Raw genomic sequence first — 26,072 nt, 5'->3', positions numbered from 1 at the left:
TGCCTAACACATAGCAGGCATTTAATAAATGATCAACTGACTGACACAGACTGACAATGGAGTAGAAAGGGGCCTCCAATCTGGATATTATGCTTCTTTTAAACAGCCTAAAATAATATTCTTTTTTATTTGACTTCCAGGTAATACTGATGACTTACACTGAGCTTTCCTTCCACTAAAATCCTCAATCCTTTTTCAAAAGAAGCATTATCTAGGTTCATCTCCCCCATCTTACACTTATTCTTGGTGAGGTCTTGCATTATAAAAGATTTAGCGTGGAAAGAGAGACCTCAGAGTTCATCTAGTTTAACTCCTTCATTTTACAGATAAGAAAACTGAGGCTAAGTTAAAAAAAAAACCTACTCAATATCACAGAGGTATACAGTAGACTTACTGTTCAAAACCTGCCCCTCTCATCTCAACAGTTGTTCCACAGCACCATGCTTCTTGGGATTTGTCCTGAAATCCCAACTTCTTTCAAAACACTGAAAATGTCATAAGAACAATATTCCTCAAATGGAAAAGGGGAAAGAAAGGAAGAAAAAAGGGAAGGAAGGAAGGAGGGAGGGAAGAAAGGAAGGAAGTTAGGAGAAATGAAAGCTAGACCTCTAAAGGTCTTTAAACTATAAAACTTGTTAAGTCTAAAAATTTGAGACTCTCTGCAGAGGAAAATGTACTATTTACATGGTAGAGGCATATATAGAAAAGTTAGAAGATTATATCACTTTTTCCCCTCAGACTATTTCAGACCTCTGAGGCAGAAAAACCATTAATCAATTAGTTGAAAAATTTGAGCTGAGATTTGAACCAAGTTTCTATGACTCCAAACGCTGCAATCTTTCCCCTATAACACAGTAGTATCTTATACAGAATATTGTTATACATATATTATACAGAATATTGTTTGGTTTGGTTTCTTGATTGAGGTAGAACTAGAAAAAAAGATTTAGTCTGTAACCTTGACTCCAGAAGTCAATGATGAAGCATGCTAGCCACCTCCTGATGGAGAGAGGACGGAGTCAAATTGCAGAATAAGGCATAAATTTTCTGACAGTCAATGTGAGATTTTGTTTGGCTTCCCTATGCATATGTTAGAAAGTTTTGTTTTTCTTTCTTCTCCATTTGGTAGAGAAGAGAGCTGGGGATAGAGTGGCCAAATAGAAAAAGGATGATCATTCACAGCAACGAACACAGACGAGCAGAACAGCTTTTACGTGTTGAATGTGCTATATAATTAAAAAGCAAGTAAGGCTCTACTTAGTAAAGATTCGCGTCTGTGCTGCTCTGTATACATAGCAGTGCTCAGGTACGTAGATGTTTGTGGAGTTCAGAATAAAAAAGAACTGGGGAGAGGAGAGAAGGAATAGTCTTTAATCTGAAGTGGTCTCCATCTCTCCACGGCAAGTCTCTTCTCCCGCTGCCCCCAAGCCTGGAAGGCTCTCCTCCGCTCCTGGTCTCTCTCGTTTCAAGTCAACTAACGTGGCGCCTTCTCCAGGCAGCCTTCCTCAGTCCCTGCTGATGCTAGCGCCTTCCTTCAGGTAGTTACTCCCTACTGGTCCTCGGTATAACCCGCTTGGTACCTCCCCCTAGACCGTACGCTCCTTGGGGGAAGGCGCTGTCGCTTGCCCGGTGCCTGGCACACAGCAGGCGCTCAGCCAACGCTTCCACACGGACTGAAGCGCTCCCGCGCTCCCAAAACAAGGGTCACGGCGCTCCGCAGGTGGCGCTCTCTCTGACCCGGGACCTGCAGCGTGGGGCCGCGCGCTCCAGGGTCCCAAAGGCCCCTCCGGGGGCGAGGAGGGCATCGCGCAGCACATCGACTGAAAGGCTGGTACACACTCACCTCATCCCGGCACTGCTTCTGGCACATCTGGCAATACCATCGTAGCTTCTGCAGCCCCTTGGATTTGATCCTGTTGGCGATGGCCTTAGGGGTGAGGAAATCGGATTTCCCCATGGTAGGAAGCGGGAGCGACCCCGGACGACCCTCTTCTGCTCTCTGTGCCCACCCCTATAGAAACCGGAAGTAGTGCCAACCGGAAGCAGAGCAGGGGGCGTGGAGCGAGGGGTTGCGAGTGACAGAGAGAAAAAAAAAAGGGAGAGAGAAGGGGGGGTGGTGGTGTGAAGAACCGAATAGAAATATCGCGAGGTTTTGAAAGAGGAAAAAGCCTGAGAAAAGGGGCGGGAGGAGCAGTCGGTGCAGGCGCAGTGAGGTCCGTCTGCCCGACCTTCAGCAGGGCCGCCACCATGTTCTGCCGAGCTGCTATCGCAGGCTCCTCCGCCTGGGCTCTGCAGCCACAATGGTACGTGAGCCCCGTGCTTAGCAGGACGGAGGTTGAGTGGTCGAGGGGGTGGGTGGGGGATTAACGGAATAGGATTGGACGCCGGGGCGGTAGAGCTCTGAGGACGTGGCAGGGTGAGGGTGGAAGAGGGTCGTGGGGCCCGGGCTAGGCCTCTGCCTCCGAGACGAGGAGGCCCCGGGGAAGCCCTGGTCTGCAGGATGGGCAGGAGGGCGGGGAAGGTCACCCTAGGGGCCCGTGACCCTGGTGGCGCGGACCCGAAATCGGCTCAGCGTCGGAGCGTCTACTCAGGTGGGTGGGGGAAGGGAGTGACCCTGAACCTCCGGCTTTAAGGGCAGCGTACGTGGGGCGGCCCCGGCGCGATGCCTGGAGCCCGGAAGGGTCACCCAGAGAGCCGAAGGGGGCCCCACGACCTCGTGCTTTGCACGTAGTAGGAGCTTTACTATATGCTCACTGAATTAAAGGTTAGGTATCCAAAAATAGAGACATACTAAAGATTCTTCTGTAAGGAAGGGTCCGAAGGGGGCGACACATTGTGGTTTTTAAGGATTCTTGTGTAAGGGTTTATGCTGATTGAACTAAGAGTTAGATATCCAAATGGGGGAAAATACTGTGTTTTAAAGATTGCTATATAAGAGGAAGTGCAAAAGGGGAGAAAAGCTGTGGCTTCTAAAGGTTCTTGTGTAAGACAGAGTGGTTGAGATACATGCTCCTTGGATTAAGGTAGGTACCCAAAGAGGGAGAAATATTGAGGTTGTTAAGGATTCTTGTGTGAGAGAGATTGGGCCTGTAGTTTGGGCGCTGGAAAAGAACATTATGTAGAATACTTCCTTAGGAAGGTCACAAAGTACCAAGGCCATCATTATGTCCTAGGTTCTGGGAGCAGAAAGGATGTGTGCCATTGTTTGCTGCCACACAGATTAGGGCTGTTAGGAGATTTGAAGGTGTGTATGTTCATGAATTTGTGTAGTTCTTGGGCAAACTGTTTGGAGGCAGAAATAAAGACAGAGGTACTAGAATGCTGGCAACTGGGAATTATGCAAAATCTGGAAGGATTTAGCTTGGAAAGGAAGAAATTACCGACCTTTCCATAGAAAGTTTCAAGCTTTACAGTGAAAGAAAGACTCGTTTTATGGTATTTTTTAGGAGAATAAGGAGTGTTGCACTATTGGCTATGTGAAGCAGAAATTGCAGGGATGAGATGTCAGAACAGCTGGAGCAGTTAAATCCTTAAAGCTGTATAGATTTGTAGATTTTGTTTGATTTATCTTGAGATTTGAGAAGTAGTTTTACAACCTAGAAAATATTTTAATAAAATATTAACAGTGTAGGCTTCAGAGGTCAGTGTAGGTCAGTCTGTTTGGAGATGTACATAACGAAATAGTTCTTAAGAAAAATATTGTATTCATTTTGTTGTGTTAATATCACCTGTTAAAATTTATATGGAACTTATTTAAGTGGTTACCATAGTTAAACTGAAGTGAAAGATCTTCTGAAACCAAGGTCAAAATGTATTCACATGGAATCCTTGACCTGAACTTTAACTAGCCAAGGGAATGTTTTGTAAAGTCTGATTTAAACTAGGACCTTCATTTGGAGACCCAACTAGACCATAGAATTACAGACTTAGGAAACCTTTGAAACTATCTTCTCTAATACCTTCATTTAACAGGTAAGGAAACAGGCCCAGAGAAGTTAAATGATTTACTCAGACTCACAAAGGAAGTAAGTGGCAGAGCTGGGATTCAAACCCAAGTTCTGACTCCAAACCCAGGACTTTAAGATTATTCTGGTGATTATCCCGGAACCTCAAAGTCTGGAGGCCCATCCTCAGTGGCCTCTTTAACATGATGTGAGGTCTGCAGGTTGTGAGCTCACTGAGCACCACTGTTACACAGAGCTCATCTTTCCATAGTCATATTTGTTTCAGCTCTTTTCCCACCACAGTTGTTTTCATTTATCTTTGCTAATTTGTTGTTCTTTCTTGTTAATAGTTAGGCTGCTTTCTGGATCTAAAACTTGAAAAATGTGTGTCTGGATGCACACTTCAGGTAGACTGACTGTGTTGGAAAAAATAAGAGCACCTACTAACAGAAAAATGAAGTGATGTTTACTTAGATCTCATTTATATAATTACAAATTGAATTTCATTTTAAATTATCTTTTTTGATATTGGCTATTGTGGGCACTTTTTAATTTTTAAAGATTTTATCATTGTTTTTTTTTCTTGAAAGACAGTTGTGATACACAAACAAAATTATCCTATTAAATGGTTGCTGTTCACTAAATAATAGCAATTTGCTGTTTATGGCTGTTAATGAGTGATAATGCCAAATTAAAACATAACTTTTAGTCTTGCAAAGCATATATATTGCATGTGACACATTTGGTCATCATAATAACCCATGTAAAGGAGATATTGCAGGTATCCCAATTTGCAAACATGTTAGGTCCCATTGCTACTTCTACTACACCACATTTTAAGAACTTCATTTTGTCAATCCTTGATGTCTTTTTAAAAAAAATTTTAGAGAAAAGACAAAAATCGTTCATTTGAAGTGATTGAGTATCTTTGTGAAGTGTGATGGTGTGTAACCCAGATAGTTCAGTAAGTGAATCAATGAGTTGGTAACAAACATTATCAAGTGAGGCTTTTTGGAAAATGTCATCTTGTGCCTTCTCAAGTTCAACTCTCCAAGATCTCACTCCTTACTTTTCCATCCCTTTTGCTTTTATGCTTACAACTACCAAAAGGGTAAGCCTGAATATAATTCAGTTCAGCAGATATTTTTTAAGCCCTTGCTCTGTACAAGGTATTTTATAGATGTTGGGTTTGCATAGTTAAGAGCATTTGCTACCTCTGCCTTTTCTTTTTGTATACTCAGTGCTTTAGATATGGTAAACATTTAATTTTATGTTAAACATTTTTTTATTCTTTGACACAAAAACACAAAGCAATTCCTGCCTTCAAGGAGCTTTGTTTAGGCCTGGGTGTTACGTAAAACACAAGACTTACTAGTTGTTAAGGGAATCACTATAGCAAGTGATAGTGATATTGAAAAAGGGGGTATCAAAACATAAAGATATGTTTTGGTAATTTGCAAAAACTTGTTTCTGATCGTTTGTAAAACATAATTTATATGGAGGGGACATAAATTAACATACAAAAGGAGACCATTCTGTCACAAATGGGACATGAAATGTTGTATATGGAGATAAATCTGGAAAAGTAAGTTGGGGCCACTTTCAAGTGCTAGGTGTTTCATTTCAGAAGTAAAAAGGAGTCACTTAAGCCAATATTTTGTACAGCTTTTTAAAAAAGAAATACGTATAGATGGATATATTTAAGTGTAACAAGGTAGCAACAAAATTTCAATATCTTGCACCCTTTTTGTCATATTTTTTAAAGTTTTTTTTGTGCTTTTTAATTTTTTGTATATCTTTCACTACCCACAAACCCAACCTTCTTTATAACAAATAGATGTGGTTGAGCAAAAAAATGAACACTTCAGATGTGTGTAAGAATGCATATCTCATTCTGTACTTCTGGTCTATCACCTCTTTAAAAAATTGTTTTTCCTCAAATTATGATCATTGCATAATTGTTTCCTGGTGTTTCTTATTTCATTCTGTATCAGTTCATGGAAATCTTCCCACATCTCTAAATCTGTTACATCATGTTAGACATATAATCAATGCTTGTTGGTATTTGCCATTTCTTATAGCACAGTAATATCTCTTTACATTTATATGCCACAGTTTGTTCAGCCATTCCCTCATTGATAGGCACCTGTTGAGTTTCCAGTTCTCTGCTATAACAAAAAGTGCTAGGTTCAGCTGGCCTGTAGTGAGTTAAGTTTAGAAATTCACCTCTTCTTGCCTCAATCTTGGGGAATGTTTGAAGGAAAGGGAGTCCAGCCTGATAGCTTTACTCCAAAATATCCTTCAAGGATGTCTGGTTTGCTGTCCAAAAGTCTGGGCTGCTGTCTCTCACTCACACTCAGTCTTAGTCTCATGAGAAACTGTTGTTGCTAGTCCTCATTACTAACCTTCCAACCAGCCATGTTGGTCCCTGTGCCTCAGTTTTGTAACCAATCTTGTTGTTCTTAATCTCATGGTGTCATCTACCCTGTTTTGTTCTTTGTTCTGTACTCCCCAAAACCTATTTAAGGGGAATTGTCTTTCTGCTTGGAATCTTTGGCATAAGTAAAGGCAAACCAGTGACCCCTTTATTGACAAGGTAATGTGCCTCAATTTACCCTTTTATTAAATTCCACTTACAACAGTTGATAGTCTTTTCTACGTATAAGAAGTGCTTGTTTATGTCCTTTTATGCTATAGCTTTTATTTATATATATGTATTTTTTTTATCAATTCTTTATATATCCTGGATGTCACCTTTTTTAACAGATGTAACCAAGTATTGATATCCTTTAGCCTTAGTGAATTACCATTCATTCTTTTTTTATGTAGCTACAAAATCAAAATAGTTGGAAAGTAAATCACTGCTTTAAAATTGTGGTTGCAAAAGTGAAATTAAATTAAATCAAATCTTTATCATTGGTGGTCTAAATTGTGATTTAAGTTAGTAAAGGTGGTTGGCTTGGTTAGTGGTTCATTTTATGATTAGAACAGAGCATTTTTGGATTATTGAAGAAAGTGTGTCATTTCCATAGTAAAGTAATTTTATTTAGGGATACATATATGCATACATACACCAGCAAGTATTGTACTAGATATTCTTTAGGTTAAGAATATAAGGCACAAGAGTTCTTTTCCTTGATTCTCTGTCAGTTTTTGAAAATGTGTGATTTTGTCACAACTAGAAAAATAATAATTATATTAGGGAGTATAATTGTTAATGGAATGAAATTTGTTAGAGGGCAGAAATGATTGTTTTAAAACTGAGACTTTGTAATGATAGTGGTATTTGATCAAAGTCTTAAAGGAAGCATACATGTGAAAATTGGGAGGCCATCCTCTCTAAAAGAGGGCAACAGCATGACAAAGGCTCTGAGATGGGATGAACGTGACAAATGTGAAAGCCAGTCTTGTCAAACAGTGGTTTCATCTTGTGGAGTACTAAGACAGGTAAAATAGGGCTATTTGATGGAGAAACTTAAATGATAGTTTAATATCAGATATATCAGGAGTTGAAGTTTATTTTCAATAGTATATTGACAGAGTAGTCCACTGTGTTCGATAGATTTCCCTCTAGGGGGCTTAAAAGAAAAGATGTGCAGAAGATTCACAAAGGATGAGACATTGTCAAGGGGTTGGTATGAATAGATCAGTGAAATCAAAATATACTTCAAGAATCATGATTCTGCAGCTTATAGAAATGGAGGGGGGATGGAGGGGAGGCTATAATTTGGAACCTGTTCAAATGGAGGTGAAATATTGTTTAAAGCTTTCTCTTTATTTTTAGGATCCAAGTCAGAAATATGGCAACCCTAAAAGATAGTAAGTATTTTGTGTGTCTCGGTTTATATTTTAAGGAGAAACGTTGATTTCCAAAAGATTATTTTAATCATTCCTTTGTGTCCTTGGGCAAGTCACTTTGCCTCTTGTGGTTTCCATTTACTAATCTATTAGATAAAGGGGCTAGGATAGATTGCCTCGGAAATCCCTTCCAACTCCAGTTCTGTAATTCATTCCTTTTAAACTTAGTACTTTAACCCATGATATTTCTGAACTGATTTAATAAAATAAGGTGACTGCATAGGAGACAGCATGTTCAGCAAAAATTTCGTTTCTAGTCCCAGCTGTGCCACTTTTGGCAAGTCATTTAAACTTTATGTACCTCATTTTCCTTAATTTTGAAATGAGGGATTGGACTAAATTATGTGTGTAATCCTTTCTGGGTCTAAAATCGTGTGTTTCTTGTGCCTTAACTGAGGGTAAGAAATGTGTGGGGTTTCCAGTATACTCCTACACAACTAATTATGTATTGGAGAATTTTAATTGCTCTAACTTCTGGATATCTTCAGTTACCAGGAGATTGAAGTCAATCAAAAACATCCAAAAAATTACCAAGTCTATGAAAATGGTGGCAGCTGCAAAGTATGCCCGAGCTGAGAGAGAGCTGAAGCCAGCCAGAGTATATGGAGTTGGATCTTTGGGTAAGAGAAAAATCACCATTGATACTTAGACAGAAAAGACTACTTTAAAGAGAAATAGCTTCATTAACCTATTAAAAAACATTCTTTAGGAATACTGCAGAAAAACACTAAACTTGGAGTCAGGCATTTCAATTCTGTCTCTTCTACATACTGCCTAGGACCCAAGTAACCTTCTTTGGAAAGTCACTTAACATCTAGACTTCACTTTCTTCATCTGTCAAAGTGAGAGGTTGAACTAACTGATTTCTAAACAACACCTTTATTTAATTGTCCTTTAAAGAAAAAACTAGATAAATGGAAAGTCTGTCAGATAGCGTCTCATAAATAAGCTATAGTCATGTTAGAAAATACAAAAAAAAATAATAAAAGGGGGACGTGGTAAAGCTCAACAAAGAGAAACAGAAGTGATACTGTTATAGGAATATACAACTGATCACACAAGACAGAAAAAAAAAGTAGATTAATTTAAAAAACAGATCACAAATCTGTCTTCAATACCTCTCAGTAGGTAACTACTACTACTACTACTCACCCAGTATTCCTCTGACCATTATTGGATGATCTCATTCTTACTGTCACCTATTAGTTCACAAAATCATTACTTATATTGTAGGCAAAAGCCTCTTCCTCAGAGGATCCATTTTATCCCTTTACAGAAAAGCCTCATATCTTTTATTTGTCTGCAAGTATTTGTTGGTCCTTTTCTCTTTCTTCTTTGGGTCATATTCTTGTGTCCTTTAACATTGTAAAAGAAGTTAGGATCTGCCACCTCATATCCTTTTTTTCTTTTTCTTTAATTGTAAAACATGTTTTTTTTGGTTTTTTTTTTAAATCATCCTCCTTGATAATCTCAGTAGAGGAGACAGTTCCCCTTGAGAAGAGAAAATAGTCTACACTTTCTGTCAAACAGTCATTAGGCCATGACATTCAAACATCATGAACTCTATTGGGTCACTGAAAAATTTCCTGTCTTTCATTCTTAATGAAACCAGATTCTCAGTCTCTTTGGTAGTTCCTGGGGCTACTTCTTGAAGGAAACTGCTGACTGACTCTAATATGTTCATAGAGACTCCTAAGCTGTTTTATTTACTTCAAATAAAAAGAAATAATACAAAATTTTCTCATGAAGTGGGGCTAGCCTGCCCAACTACTTTGGTTGGTAATTAGCAACAGCTTCCTACCAAAAGCCTAAGTAACACTGTCCTTTCAGCCTCTGTTTACTTTTCCTCTGTTCATTTTAAGGTTCATTTTTCTTCTATACTTATACCAACAGATCGATGATCTCATTAATAATGATCCCTTGGGATCACAATCCATCCATGTCTTCATATCCTGTGCCATTCTTTTCCATGTCTTCCAAAAATCCTCCACAGAGAATGTACTTAGTATGATGGGGGACTTTAGCTCTGTATATGTCAAGGCTACTTATGCAGCTCTCTTTCTGTTATCTTGTTTTCCATGCAAGAATAGCTACTTTTCTAATTAAATGTTTACTGGAAGATGTCCCTCAGGCCTCTTCTTGCAAATATGTTCTCATCCTTGGTAGATGTTGCAACCTTCTTGTGCCCACCTTGCCCCATAGGTCACAGGTGATTTTGATTCCAAAGATTGTAGTGTTTCATATTCCATAACCACACAAGAGCATTTGGAGAATATTGGTTTTCAAAAACATTGATCTTTTGCTCTGTGTATTTACCCCAAATACATCTTTTGAGATGGACTGATGGGTAATGTACTATCCATTCGGTTGCATGTCATATAGTCTGTACAATAAACACTTTTGACTTTTCCGTTGTGAAATGTCGTTTTTGAAAGAAAATGCATCCTATTGATTCCTTTTTCTTTATATCACAGTCATTTTGCCAACACATTCGAGATTGAACCCTCCCTTGTGGTCAGAAAAATTTATGCAGCAATATCAAATATATTGACCACATCTTACAGTGTATGCAGTTGTCTGGCCTAGTAATTCTCTGCCTTTCTCCTATAAGGAAGAATAATCTATGTTCCAGGACCCTCATTGGTTTTTCTACTACTCCCAATTCATCTTTAATGACCTTGTCATTTGTATTGTTGTAGTCGCTGTGTATAGTGTTCTCTTGTTTCAGTTGATTTCACTCCCAAGTCACTTCATACAAATCTTCCCAAGTTTCTCTTAATTCTTCATATCCTGTATTTCTTATTGCATGATAATATTATATTCATATACCTTAGTTATTCACTTCTCCTATTGGTAGACATCTGCTTTGTTTCCATTTCTTTGTTACTACAAAAAAGTATTGCTATGAATACTTTGGTATACCCTTTATTTCTTTCTCTGATTTCCCTTGGGTTAGTCTCTGTATTGGATCACCAAGTCAAAGGGTGTGGGTAGTTACTAATTTTTCTTAGATAATTCCAAATTGATAACTTGGAACAGCTGGACCACTTCTCAGCTCAACCAGTAGTTTATTAGGTAGTCTGTTCCCAGAGCCCCTCCAACACTGGCTGGTCCCATTTACTTTTGTCTTTGCCAATTTGCATGATATGAGGTGAAATAACAGTTGTTTTTGTATTTCTTTTACTATTTATGTTTTGGTGCATGTTTTTATGTGGTCATGTATAGTTTCCATTTGGGGAGGATTTTGGGGGGCTTTTTGGCCTGCTTATTAAGTAATGGCTTTGTAGTTACATGTTCATGTCAGTTCCTTCTGTCTTCTGTCACTTGCTGAGATGGGGCTTCCCTGAATGACAATATATAGGGGGCCAGTCTTCTCCATTGCTGGTTGCACTTTACCTCATACCTCCTAGCTCACTGATCTCAGTGGAAGACTTCAAATACTTCTTACTTTCTATTGCCATTCCCAGACTTACCCTTTTCTGATATAAAACTTAATACAAATCCTGGTGGTTGTTATGTATCTACCAACTGTTTAAGTATCAGTGATTTCATGTCTGGCTCAAGTTTTCCTCTCTGCTCTACCTAATTAGTCCATTCCCTCTCATTTGATGGATGGTTTAACACTAAAGTACAAAGGTTAAGTAACTTAACTATGGTTAAGGTACTAGTTTGACCTAGAACCTTGAATGTTCGAGATGCCAGGCTGGTGCTTTTTCTACTATTTCCTTGCTATCAGTGTCCTATACTGCAAAATTTAGCATTTGATAAATCATGCCTGATACTCTTTCTCTGAGCCTCTAGAACAGTGGTGTCAAAATCAAATAGAAACTGATTAGGAAACCACTAATTAGAATTATCTGTGTTGTATGTTTATTTTAAACATTTATTATTATTTTAAACATTTCCCAATTCCATTTTGATCTGGTTCAAACCAATGGGGGAGTTCTGCAGGGTAGCTTGGGGACTTTGAGTTTAACACTTTTCCAGGATTTTTATCATTGCGTTAAACCTCTTATGTTTAGTCCTTGGTCATGGTCTCTGAAGTTTAGCTGTAGTAAGACAGAAATTTTGAATTTATTTCAGGAATATTTTGCTACCTCACAGTTGTTTTCCTGAATGATGATGGTGATTTTTAAAATATTAATTACTGGATTTCAGTATGAATTAAGACTGTAGGAAAGGGGCAATGCAGGAGGAGGGTCATGCTTTAGAAGGAAAAAAAATATTTTTTAAAATCTCAGTAGCTTAGTTTATGATGAAAGGAAAGCCCAATGTCCACTACTAAAATTAAAATGATACATTTTCTCCCTTTTCTCCCCTCTCCTTCCTTTCAAGTGAAAAGAATTTCACTTTCCTCATGTTATTAGCAAAGCACCTACCTTTGATAAATTGGAGAGCATCCTTGGGAGGACAACCACTGTGATAAAGGGCCTTAAGTACATGCATGAAAATCAGATGAAGAAACTAGGGATACATTGTATATAAGAGTTTTGTGACCTCTTAACTACTTTACTGTAGATGATCTTGACCCTTGAAGGGGACTTGTTACTAGGGCATTATAATTGATTCTGTTGCCCCGGTTTGGATTTTATTCATCATTGCCGTTTTAATTACCAGACTTCCTGTAAACCACCTTTGATCATACCACCACTGCTTGAAATGAATACATGTTTTAGAGAATTTTTATGCTATTGAATTTAAAATTTTATCATTTATATACAGTTCCTATTCTGTTGTTGTTTTCCCTAGGCTCTTTCTTGTAGAATTTTAATCCATTAGACTTTTATCCTTCCTTGGAGTCTTTAAAAATTTGCTTTTCCAATCTCACAGGTTCATGTTTGACTGTTCCCTACTTTTCTCTCTTCCATCATAAATGCTGAGAGGAAATAGTAATTCTATTTAAGGTTTCTATCATTTCTGTTCCTACAGCCAAAGTTTCCCTGTTGGCAAGAATCAGATCCAGAATTAAATTTCACCTTTTAAAAATATTTTAATTAAAGCATGTTACAAAGTTAGCTTCTCTTCTTTTGTCAGAGACCACTCTAGCAGATATCTGAATAATTGAGGTTTCCCATCACACTATATTATGCGTCTGCGCAGGCTTGTATGATTGATTGTACTTCTTACCTGTTCTTTCTGGGAAGGTAGTCTTTAGGATAGGGGATGAGAAGGGGACCTGTGATTTCATTTGTATGGGGAAGCCTAGAGCAAAGTAATCCCTTCTATCTATGCAAATTGATGAAATTTAAGAGTCTTTGAGAGGTGTCTAAAATCCTGAGAGGTTAAAGCAGTGACAAAGCCAAATGTGTCCGAGGCAGAACATAAGCTTATATGTTCCAGACTTTGAGGGTAGGTCTCTATACACAATACTTTGTGGCCTCACATAGTGTGTAGTGTACTATACTCTTATAAAATCACTGCTATTTTTCCCCTTCACCCATGTTCTCTCCATCATACTTCTGTCCTCTGAACTCTGGATTTTTTTTCACATGAGCATATCTTATTAATAAATATTAATAACTCTACCCTTTCCTTTTGACCTATCTTTATTTTGAAAAAAGTTACCTATCCAGAGTTATGGATTTCCCATCATAAATTTTAGGCCCTCCAAGTCTCCTAGTGGAATCAAATTTGCATCCTTGGGTTAGGACCTCTATTTTATCTTGCTTATTTCTTGAACTTTGGATTCTTGTATATGGACATTTGAGGTCAGTGGTTTTAATACTGTCTTATTTCTTGGATTTTTTTTCCTTCTGCAAACTATTTGCTATGATATGCAGTTTACTGAAGATACATAGATAGTTTTATCCTTCCATCTTTTTCCAATCAAAGTACTTTCTATTAGATATGTAAGACAGCAGGAAAATGCTCATTTTTTCTTTTACGAAGAGTTATTTACTTCAAAGATATAGCAAAAATAAATATACAAACATTTCCCCCAATATCTTGGGGCACATCTATATACCTATATAGCACATCTCTGGGAAGAGGAGACTAACTAACTTAGCATGCTTTCTACATGGCAGTAAACCCACCGGTTTCACATCGAAAGCAGTATGTCCTTGTCACCATTTAGTAGGGTCCGCAGCACACTTCAGAGTACAGAAAGCTGGAACTCAGGTCTAGTTGTGCCTAAATAAGGCTGCTATTGCAGGTCTAGTGAGAATAAACTGCAGGATTGCAAATTTCTATCTGCTTGTGTGTGTCCTGTATGTAGGCAAATACATTCTTACAAAAGTTTGTTAGCTATGTTCTCTCCCTGGCCTGGAGGAGCCTGTCATTCAGTACTACATCTTCTTAATCAATTATGTATACGGTTCCCAATTCTTTTTTCTTCTATACTTCCTGCCATTAGTGAACAACAATGATGAAGACAATACCAGCTATGCTTCCCTCTTGCATCATTTGTGCCTCTGTGAATTACTGTAAATGGGGAGTAGTATTTTGACAGATTTGGGATGTTATTCTCTGTTATGTCTTAAGATACATTCCCCCTGGAAGACAACAGGACCCCTCTGTTGTTAATCAGATTGACAAATGAGACTGTTCAAACTTTTTTATTTACTAGACTTTAGTTCTGTTGAGTATTCTTTGAGAATAGAAGACCTTTTGGATGAGAGCTTGGAATTATTATGTGAAGTTTTTGTTACAGAACATGACCCATATTGTAAGAAGGATTGAAATGCAAGCATTTTTTTTAATTGTTATTGAAATTACTTGAATTTTGATGGATATTTTTAAATTAAGTTTTTTTTTAAAAGTCAATTCTTCCTTTCTTAAACTACTGCTATTCACAATTAAATTGATTTCTTTTTTTTAAGCTCTTTATGAAAAAGCTGATATAAAGGCTCCAGAAGACATGAAGAAACACCTCATTATTGGTGTGTCCTCAGATCGAGGTCTTTGTGGTGCTATCCATTCTTCAGTTGCTAAACAGATGAAAAACGAGGTTGCTACCCTCACGGCAGCTGGGAAGGAAGTTATGATTGTTGGAGTTGGTGACAAAATCAGAGGCATACTTCATAGGTAAGTGTTTATTGCAGACTTTGGTAAAAACTAGAAAACAGAATTTCTTTGAAATAATTGGACTCCAAATAATGAAACTGGAGTAAGAAGACCTGAGTTTAAGTTATGACTGTTGCCTGGTAGATACTTGATGATTGGCAGGTTACCCATACTCTCTGAGACTGAGTTCTTCATTATAAGATATGATCCTTGTACTATCCAATTCAAAGAGCTTTTATAAAGAAAGTGCTTTATAAATTGGCAGTTATTTTAGGTGGGGTTTTATGTTCATTGTTTTCCATAATGTGACTTTTTTAACCTTACTTTCTGATTCTTTCCTTCTTCCATATCACCATTCATTAAATAATATAGAGCCTGTCAGAAGCTATTAACATTAGTTCATAAATATTGTGTTCTGAAGCTGTCTTAACATGAGTACTTAAAGACTCTGGTGATAGTTAAAATGATGTCTATCTGAAAGATAGGTCCCATTGGTGAATTACAAGGATGATCAAAGTATAACAGGCCAGAGGTTCTTAACCTGAGATGTGTGAGCTTTTTTTTAAATTAATATTTCAGTAAATCATATTTCAATATAATTTTTTTCCTTTATAATCTAAGTATTTTATTTTATGCATTTTAAAAAATGTGATTCTGAGAATAGTTCCCCTGGCCTTACCAGAATGCCAAAGCTGTTCATAACACAAAAAAAGGTTAAGAAATATTGCTTTACTGCTACCATATTAGCCATTTACAATTGTCAAGAAGAATAGGAGGAAAAACATGTTCAGAATAGCTGGTGGACTTCAGGAAAACCTACAGAGAGCTCCTTGGGATATTTTCCACATTGTCCCTGTTGATCTGTATTGTTTTGTTAAACTAATTACAGTGGCTTTAATAGAGACATGATTTTGTTTTAGGACTCACTCTGACCACTTCTTGGTGACATTTAAGGAAGTAGGGAGGAGACCCCCTACTTTTGGAGATGCTTCAGTCATTGCTCTTGAACTACTAAATTCTGGATATGAGTTTGATGAAGGATCTATTATCTTTAATAAATTCAGGTAAGATAACTTTTTTAGATGAAAGACTTAGAAAATGTATTAAAATGAACAGAATTATTTCATTTAACATAAGTACATCACAAATACAAGGGGTCATGTTTTATAAACAAATTATTTTGAAAATTATATTTACTTTCATCTTCTTTAGGTCTGTTATCTCCTATAAGACCGAAGAAAAACCCATCTTTTCCCTAAGTACCGTTGCAAATGCTGGTAAGTATTAAAATTTAAAAACCTATTTAAGAGCATATTTTCAGAGTGTCACAAAATATTAGTCATTACATGCCTAGCATTAAGGGAGACAGATAAATAAGATATGGTCCTTGCCCTACAGGTCGTAGGTAAAGATTTGTGTTAAATATTAGGAATCCAACATTAAAAGAACTCTCCTTTCTCATGGCAGAGGTAAAGAACTACTGAGGAAGAATACTGCATACATCATACAGTGTGGTCACTATATTGAATGTTTTTGTTAAATTATTTTTCTTATAAAAAAGGAGAGTTTAATGAGATGGCAAGAGGAGAAAAAGATCCTAAAAGATGTAACAGAATGAATATGAAAGCTTGATTTCAGTACTAACAACAAAGCCCTTTTGTAGGAATTTCTTAATTTTGGGAGAAATTCGTCTCAGTAAAAATCTGAATCCATCTTGATTGATTCCTAATTGCTGTGACCACCAACATTTATAACATTATTGTTTTACTTATCTGAATACTCAGATGGATATGTGATCTCATCAAGATGGATGGATATTCCTTCCAGTAAGACAGATTACAGATCATCTATGTCAATGGAATTCTTGTCCATGACCTCCCATATGTTCACAAGGAGTCTACTCCTTTGAGGAGCCTGACTTGCTTTCTCCTGACATCATGAGAATACCAGTAAATCACATAAATTGTCCACAGGTTATCCCTTGCTCTTGCCAAGTGACCAGCATCTTTTTTTGTTCAAATACTCAGACCTTTATAAATCATGTTTATATACATAGTCTGTGGCCTGTATATACCCACCTTTAAATTCTTCAGTCATTACCTTTAAATGACATCTCTTTCCCTTTGAGTGATACGCATTTCACTTCTTTGGAGACTGTAGCGTTCCCTGACAGACTATTATACAATCACTTCCAACAGTCTAGTATTGAAGCTGGACCTTTGTTTCTAGGAGTACTTTAATTACTAACTTACTATTAATACTTAGTCTTAGTCTAAACACTTCCAAGTGTTAGTCTTAGTCTAAACTAAGTGTTTAGAAGTGAAATGTACGATAATTCCTGGTGATATGGATTTTGTTTTTCTTTATTGGTAGTCTCATGATTCCTGATCCCATAAGTCAGTTTTGAAGCTAACACAATAAATTTCAAAGCAGTTTCTAGTTCTTTCATTCTGTTATGAGTGCCTCAAGTTTTCTCATTCTTTGGAGCAGCATTTTCATATTTCTCAAAAATGCAAATTCTCTTATTTGAAAGTATTTCAGTAGATAATTCTTTCAACTGATAACAGAGAAGTGATTGATCAGAGTATAGAATGAAACGTTTTTATATACAGCATTGAAGAATTTTGAAGAAATTTGTTTTAACTATGCATATTTGTTACAAGAATTTTTTCCTTCCTCCCAACCCCCCCAGTGTGGCATGGGCTGAGAGGAAGAAGATAGATTTGATTTTTTTTTTTTTAATAGAGTTGGATGCTGATTTCTTTCTTCTCTTTAAAAAATACTACTTGTTACATGGAATGGCTCTTTGGGAGGAGGAAGAGGAAGTATACTGGGCATAAGTAACTGATGATGTAAGAAACAGAAGACATGAATAAAACTTAGTCTTAAAAAAAACAAGTGCTGAGGGATTGCTGTAGATGTGAAATGTCACATGTACTTTCAGATGAGGACACTATTACTAGTTTTACTTAACTATTGTACTGTTACAAGAAAACTCAACAAAGCGGGAGTGATCTATAAATGTTTATAACTAATAACAGATCACAAAGCCAAAAGACTTTGTTCCCAAGAGATTTTATTTTAGCATTACTCTTTTAATTGGGTTCTTTGAGGTATCAGTCTTTAAGTTAAATAGAAAGCTCTGGAAGGATATAAAGTATACTGTTTGCATGTTGTAATCCACTGGAACTTTAATAATATATTGTTCTAGAGATGTGTTCAGTGTGACTATTAGAAGTGAAAATGTTGGAACAAAACCATTCTGACCTGCCATATTATCAACTTTGATCATAAAAATGAGCTTTCATTATGTCAGTACTCAATATTATTGTTTTAAAACTAACTTGTCTTAACAGAGAGTATGAGTATCTATGATGACATTGATGCTGATGTGTTGCAAAACTATCAAGAGTATAGCCTGGCAAACATCATCTACTACACTCTAAAGGAGTCCACCACCAGTGAACAGAGTGCAAGAATGACAGCTATGGACAATGCTAGCAAGAATGCCTGTAAGAATACTATATTGAGTAAATTCAGTAGCCTAGAAACATAAAGACGTTATTAAAATTCCATACTTGTAATATTTAGGTGGTAACAACATTACAATTACGTGATGACATGTGACAACATCTCAGTCAGTAACAAGGGTAGTAATTTAGTCTTCTCTGTTGTCATTGTTTTATAATATAGTCCTGGAGTAATTCTGCCCAAATTCTTTCAAATTTATACAGTGATATTAATATCACCTGGCTTATGTACCTCTCTGACTGACTCATAAGGAATGAAATTATAAATGTGAAAGTACTTTAGAAAGGTACTATGTAATTGGAAGTTTTTTATTACAGCAGTATTACCTATCTTGTTTAAGTGGTATTGATATACTTTGGGATGCTGGAAGTGGTCACCCTGAATAAGGACAGAGGCTTTATACTTAATCATTTAAGAAGATAACTAGTGCTGTAGTACTAGTAACTCATCCTACTTTTAGGCCCTGTCTTAGGCAACCTAATTTTCAGAGCTAGGTTAATGAATGCCTTGGTGTTTGATTCTTTGTCAAAAGTATGTGTATGCGCACACGCACGCGTGCATACATATATGTTGAATGGTTTTTTGTTTTGTTACTGTTTTTTTGTAGCTGAGATGATTGATAAGTTGACTTTGACATTTAACCGTACTCGTCAAGCTGTCATCACAAAGGAGTTGATTGAAATTATCTCTGGTGCTGCGGCTCTGTAAGTATTTGTTTAGACTTTATATGGATTTAGTTCCTGCATCCCCCTTTTCTGCTGGTTTTAGTATTTGGGTACTAAAATTTGAGGATAACAAAAATTACCTGATTGTTCTTTGCCTTGCTCTGCCATCATAAGAGAACTGGTGAAGATGAGTTTTTCTCCAGTGTGTTCTGGCTAACATGACTGAATAGCAAGGTTCAAATACTTTTATAAATGACTATGTTGTCGTATTTGCCATTATCAAATTAATAGGAAATTGTTGGTCTTTGGGAAGATGAAGCTACTGCAAACAGTCCCCAGCAAGCTATCCCTATCTGATAAAATAATGGAAAAAGTGCTGAAAGCTGCCTGTGTATTTACAGCTACGTGTGCCTGGTATCAGTGTGATTAAGATCAGAGACTGCCTACAGAGGAGCTAATTAGCTCAAGTAGGAATGGAGCAAGTGAAAGTTTATTTACCTGTCACCAGCTTATTTGCCCATCACCAATCCAACTGAGTTCATAAGTAGCCCTTGCATTTCCAGCCTGAGTAAGAGAGTGAAACACCCAACCTTTAAAAAGGATATGTAGGAAGACTATAGATGGCACTTTCTAGGAATGTGGCTGAAATGAAGCAGATATAAGGTGATAGTTTTAGGGGTATCCAGATCAAGTGAAGGATTTTTTTTAAGGATAGAAGGTGTATGGTCATGCTTGAAGACAGTGGGATAGCACCAGTGGATAAAGAAACACTAGACAAGAAAAAGTTCAAATGTTAGAGGGAGCATGTCCCTTGTCTGAAATAGGAGGGGAAGGGATGAGGTCAAGATGCCTAATGGAGAGATTAGCCTTTGCAAAAAGGACCAACCCCTTCATTACACACTGTAGGAAAGGAAACTCCTACCAGTCCCATAGGGGAGATAATAGGTAGAAATAAATATAAGGCAGAATTTGATAAGTGCTCTAACAGACAGGTATCATCACTTCCATAACATACCTGCTCAGAGAGATATGTGAATGCTTCATGAAAGAGGTGGTATTTGAGCTGAATGTTAATAGAAACGTGGGATTGCAACTCATGGAGTAGTGGTGGGGTAGAGAAGGGTGTCCTAAACCAAAGAAACTCCATTACCAAAGGTACAGAGGAGAACATAGAACTTACTCGGTTCTGTACTTCCACAAGACCTAGAATACTTCAGGCAAACCTGAAAGCTTCAGAGACTATTCTAAAAGATAATCACCCTATCAGTTGACTGTGCCCCACTCTCTTGCTGCCTTGCCTTTTCTCTTGTTTCTTATTCGTGGCTTCTGATTAGCTTTTGTTGCTTCTAAGTCTGTTCTACATACTGTACAAGCACTTTGTGGCTGCTAAAGGTCTTAATTCCTCAGATGTGAGAACATCTGTGAAACAAATTTTTTGTGCTGGTGTACCTTTAAAACATGGATAGCGATATCCAGATAATTAGAAAATAATCTAAGAAGTTAGCAAGTTGAAAATTTTTCTTTTTTGTGAATATACACTTTGTTTCTATAAAAGTATGATTTGTGCAGTTAAAGGTAGGTTGTGAACATGACAGATTAGCTTGCACAGGAACTAGGAAATACCTTGATTCTGAATAGAGCATTTAATTTTTATTGCCAATGTGTGTTTCTGTCTTTATCAACTAAACATGAATAAAATGCAGGATTTATTGATTCTGAGTGCTGCCCATGGGTACAAAATTTTTATTGGTTGTGTGCTATGCATAGTTTGCATGGAGAAAGCTTATAGTTTCTAACCAAAGTGAAATTTATGATTTATATGTGTGTAAATGATTGATATGTAGGAATGTTTGAATTTTTTTGATATATTTAACTTTACAGGTAAAGAGTTGTTTTTCTTTTGTGATTGGTTGACTTGCATGAAATGCTTCTTGATCTGCTTATTTTGTTTTTTTTTCTCTAACACAATAACCAGGAACTAACGGATCCAAGTTTTATCCAAATTCAAGAGGTAAAGTGGTGACAATTCACCTACCTTCCATCCCCTCTAAACCCCTGAAAGAAAATAAATAGGAGTTTAATTAAACAAACTACAGGTATTTTAAAAGTAACAAGGGCAATATTTTTATATATAGATTTAATGTGATGTGGCTTTATTTAACTATAAAGTATAGCCTAATAGAAGATGCCATGTGTTTGAGGGCTTTTTTTTGTGCCTTTTCTAAAACTAAATTCCCAAAATGTCCTAATCATTGGAAGAAGTGAGTTAGACAAGATCTTTGCAGAAGTCTGACTGTAGTAATTCTAGGTTCTACTAGGCTGTATCTGCAGAGCACAAGCCCTGGCAGTTCCTACCAAAATGGGAGGGCTTATGTAGGCTCTGTATCTGTTATGCATTAAGTAGCCTAGCTAATAAAAATGGAGATATTCATCACCAGCTTGAGAGACAGGAGATATATATAGTACCTATACAAAAAAATGATAGATCCTTTAATTACTGAAATAGGTAAACAGTATAGGAGATCTCTTTTTAGGAAAAGAGAGATGCCATCAGTATTTTTGTCAGATGTGAAAACATCATAAAATCTTATTCTTTTGTTAAATATTCATTAGGACAACTTGTAACAATAGTATTTTGTTGCTCAGTCATTTCAGTAGTATCTACTTCTTCTTGATTCCATTTGGATTTTTCTTGGCAAAGATACTGGTTTATCATTTCCTTCTCCAGCTCATTTTTATGAATGAGAAACTGAGACAAATGGGGTTAAGTGACATACCCAAGGGTCACACAATTAGTGTCTGAGGCCAAATTTGACCCCAGGAAGATGAGTCTTCCTTGACTCCAGGCCTGGTATTCCATTCACTTGGCCACCTAGGTCCCCTACAACAATAGTGTAGTATCCTTCAAAAGCACTAGGGGTATATTCTATTACCTCTAGGATATTTTATCTTCCAAATTAATGTTGTTCAATTTATTTTTATTTTTTCAGGTAAAGATATGAAATATGAAGCAAGCTAAATAGTTTAGCCTACTTTTGTCTATCAGAAGAACTCCATTGTGTACATGGTCTGTTGTGTACATGGAAGACAAAATATTTGTAAATTATCTTACAATAAACAAATTATGTGAAAACCATGTCATTTCTTTGTTGTCTCATTACAGTGATGCAAAATTTAAGCTTTCTTTTTTTACTTTAAAAATAGTTAATATAGTAGGCTGCTATTGTACAAATACTGTATTCAGAGTATAATGTTATGAAAGGAAACATTGAGAAGAGTATTTTTTGAACTTTTAAATGTGATTTATTAGTCGTAAGATGAATATGATTTTTCCCTTCATGAGTAGCCCTTGCACAGAGCCTGTCGGAAGCTATTAACATTAGTTCATAAATATTGTGTTCTAAAGCTGTCTTAACATGAGTACTTAAAGACTCTGGTGATAGTTAAAATGATGTCTATCTGAAAGATAGGTCCCATTGGTGAATTACAAGGATGATCAAAGTATAACAGGCCAGAGGTTCTTAACCTGAGATCTGTGAGCTTTTTTTAAATTAATATTTCAGTAAATCATTTTTCAATATAATTGTTTTCCTTCATAATCTAAGTATTTTATTTTCTGCATTTTAAAAAATGTGATTCTGAAAATAGTTCCACTGGCCTTACCAGAATGCCATAGCTGTTCATAACTCTTTGTAAAAGAAAAAAATAAGTGTTTGCCTGCTGTCTACATATCTAATAGAAAATACTTTGATTGGAAAAAGATGGAAGGATAAAACTGTCTATGTATCAACTAAACTGCATGTCATAGCAAATAGTTTGCAGAAGGAAAAATCATATTCATGATAAAATCCCCTTTTATCCTTCTGTAATATCATCCCTTTTTTAAAAAATCCTCTGTAGCTTCTAGTTTAGTGATTTGAGAATAAAGAGTGATAGTAAGAGTGAAACTAATCAGAGTACAAAACCTCCTCCTGGACACTTCTTACTGGTATCAAAGGGAATGGATGAATGGTCATGTCTCTTTAATGTCATTACATCTATGAAAATCATACTACCTTCTGATATTGAACTATTTGACAGTGCCAAAGTCTTTGGTGGCAAGAACTTTGTTTTCTGGGCCTTTGGTAGCTGTGGCTGTAGCACCTGAAGGAGCAGGTGCCAGCATTCATCCTGACAGGGTTTAGTTTCCAAGATGGTAGTGGGCACTGGTCTGGAAATACTGGTATTCCCAAGATTTTGAGGCTTGGGATCCTGGGCCTACTCCATCACGATGTGAGGTGGTAGACAGACATAGTTTGCACATGTAGCCTCTCTCCCCCAGGGTGCCTTGCTGTTTCAGCTAACCTGGTTTAGCTTCCCTGTGTGTAGAGGCAGTTGGGGATAGCTGGCCCCATCAATAGAGTTGCTTCCCTGGATGAGGATGGGTAAGGGTAAGGAGGGTAAGGAAGAAAGCAGGACCATTGGTCTGGGTGGGTGCCGCCCTCAGGGTTCCTGAGCCTGTCTGCCTATTGGCAATTGGTTAGCAATTGTATCTGAAATTTATATAGTGTATTTCAATATTTGGGTACAGCATATGTCTACAAAATGGTAAAAATAAGTGCATTCTTAATCTAACAGTCAAAAGCACTTGAGGACTGTTGTGTCGAAGATAGAAAAGGGAAAGTCACTGCTTTCAAAGAACTTATACCTATTCATGAAGATGGTGTGTGCATATAAATGGTGGGACATACAAATCAAATACAAAGTAACTAGGAGGGGAAGCCTCCAATTCCCAAGAAAGTAGGTGGCACTTGAGCTCAGACTTGAAGGGATTCCAGGAAGTGGAAAGCTGGAAGGAGCATTACAAGTATGGGTCACTTTTTGACTCAAGGTTGTATGTCTTTTGAGAACTGTAAATTAATATTACCAATTTTTTAGACCATTGGACAGCGTTCCTGTACTATGTACAGGGTTTTTCTTTGTGTGACTCATTTCTAACCACCTTGGGATAAGGCTTTAAGAAAGATATAGAGCTTCAATTCAGCCCAGAATCCCAATTCAGCCCAGGGACCCAATCAACATGTTGTACTTCCTCTACTCCAGGAGTATCAGAATTGTAAGAGATATCCTAGGCCTGCTCTGACTTCTCAGTCATGGAAAGACAGAAGATAGGAGCCCAATCACCTCTCAATAGAATGTAAGCGTTTTGAGTGCAGAAAATTGTTTAGTTTTCTTAGTGTAACAATGCCTGACTTTGTTAATGAACTGGTTATTCTCCATGTTAACAGGGCAGATTGCTAAGTCCTGATATTGGGTTAATGTCACTAGCAAAAATCCCCCATCCTTCTTTCCTCAAGCTGTCATCCTTACCCACTTCAGCCCTGCCCAGTTTATATCTCAGCCCTCCATGGAAGGCCTGCCCTATTGTTGACAAATTACTCTTTATTACTCTCTTTATCCTTTTTGTGGCAAATGGAAACCTGAAGACACCACCTAATAACAATTGTTGTTTAAAGCTTAAGTTTGCAAAGATATATACATATATGTATATATGTATACAAGTATACACACATACACACACAAGTAACACCTCATTTTGATCTCTCTAGTAACGGATACTCCTCTCATGCATCATGCCTCCAGAAGCGTTGAACCAAAAAGTGTATTTTTGCTCCATAATTCCCACTCTCTGATCCTCCTCTTTGCCATCATCACTAATCAACATCCCCTTTGAGATTCATTCTATCCTGCTTTTAGCAAGCAGTCCAGGTCCTTGTCTCAGTCATCTGCTAACGTTTAAGTCATTCTCTCATGTCTCTAGTTCAAAACTTAACTGTATGTATTCTCCATCCTCAGCCTCTGCTATCTTCTTGGGGACGTCTTTATACAGTGAAAACACTGCCTTCCAACTTGAACTTCTATGACCTCCATCTTCATTTCATCCATACACAGGGATGCTCACATTCTTGATTTGACCATCAAATAAAACCTATACCTTCATAATTCAGAATTCTAAAACATCTTTGTACCTCCTTTCATCTCTGCCTCACTCCTAAGTCTGTCTTTTATCCTCACTGTGGCTTTCAGGTCATCACTCCTACATGTTTTCCTAGTGACCCATCACTCCTGCTCTGGCCTCACTTCTCTTCCTCCAATTTTGACCTGATATTGACCAATTCAAGCAGAAAATATAAGGTAGCATTGGACTTCTTGACCCTTTGTCTTATAACCAGTCGTGCCCTGCCCAATACTTCATTCTGCAGTATTCCACATTTCTGCCTTATCAATATAATAAAACAGACAGGATGCTCCTGGTTTGTCTTACTATGGCTAATAGAATCAAGAATACAAAATTAAGGCAAGGTTAGTTGTGGCAAGGAAAAGCCCTTGGCTTCTCAGTGGACTGACTTATACATTTCTCCTATTTCCTTGTTATCTCCACTGATCAGTTAGTCCACAAGCATTTATTAAGCACTTATCACATGCCAGGACTGGGAATACAAAGAGAAAGAAGGAAGTTCCCTGTCCTCAAGAAACTTACACATAAAAGGGAGCTAAAAACAGGGAGGGAGGAAGAAGCAAATACATGTTGCTGGGGCATAGTAGTAGAAAGTCCCCTGGAGATGAATCAATAGTACAGCCTAAGGTTCTGGAGGAACGAGCCAAGTTAACAAGTTCACGGGGGTGGAAAGTACTTCCCAGTTAAGAAGCAGTCCAGATGGGGACTGAGCTTTCAGAGTGAAGAGATTTCATAGTATGGTAGGGAAAGACCAATGGAGATGAGTCAGCAGTGCAGCCTGAAGAGGAATAAAGATGACAAAATGTCTGAGGCCTGCCTGAACAAAGTGTAAAGCGGATATAACAGTGTAAAGTGAGGTATACCACTGGGCTCTGGAGTGCGGGGCTGACCAGATAGGTGTCTGACTCCTTTCCCTAATGGCCCTAACCTATTTTCATCTGCCCAGAGCCTTTCCCCAATGCCACCCAGTCACATCCCTTCAGAATCACCCCAATAGTTGTAGGCCTAGGGCCCTAGACGTGGGACAGATATGACTTCATAAATTACATTAGAAGGCAGCTAAATGGCACA

At 37.4% G+C, this 26,072-nt stretch overlaps 2 protein-coding genes across 5 annotated transcripts in view; one reads left to right on the top strand and one right to left on the bottom strand.

The window, feature by feature from the left end:
* The window catches only part of KIN (Kin17 DNA and RNA binding protein), a 41,992-nt gene extending 39,921 nt beyond the window's left edge, over positions 1-2,071 (bottom strand). The window contains exon 1 of the mRNA XM_072653404.1: positions 1,844-2,071. Within this exon, the coding sequence (XP_072509505.1) occupies positions 1,844-1,957 (114 nt within the window). The 5' untranslated portion in view covers positions 1,958-2,071. The remainder of the gene's footprint in view (positions 1-1,843) is intronic.
* ATP5F1C (ATP synthase F1 subunit gamma) lies at positions 1,806-22,139 on the top strand. 4 transcript variants are annotated; one of them, XM_072653409.1, is made up of 10 exons: positions 1,806-1,934; positions 7,729-7,763; positions 8,291-8,422; positions 14,624-14,828; positions 15,728-15,871; positions 16,020-16,084; positions 18,164-18,319; positions 18,946-19,042; positions 20,979-21,014; positions 21,994-22,139. In XM_072653409.1, the coding sequence occupies exons 2-9, from the start codon at positions 7,745-7,747 to the stop codon at positions 20,983-20,985; spliced, it is 825 nt and encodes a 274-aa protein (XP_072509510.1). In that variant the 5' UTR covers positions 1,806-1,934; positions 7,729-7,744; the 3' UTR covers positions 20,986-21,014; positions 21,994-22,139. The 4 variants fall into 4 exon arrangements, with proteins under 4 accessions (XP_072509510.1, XP_072509507.1, XP_072509508.1 ...); XM_072653405.1 differs by lacking the exon at positions 1,806-1,934 and adding an exon at positions 2,104-2,303; XM_072653406.1 differs by lacking the exons at positions 1,806-1,934; positions 20,979-21,014 and adding an exon at positions 2,103-2,303.
* Positions 22,140-26,072: the final 3,933 nt, after the last annotated feature.

Source organism: Notamacropus eugenii, chromosome 3 (genome assembly GCF_028372415.1).
Source record: "Notamacropus eugenii isolate mMacEug1 chromosome 3, mMacEug1.pri_v2, whole genome shotgun sequence".
Lineage (NCBI taxonomy): Eukaryota > Metazoa > Chordata > Mammalia > Diprotodontia > Macropodidae > Notamacropus > Notamacropus eugenii.
This window is presented reverse-complemented; position numbering and strand designations above follow the sequence as displayed.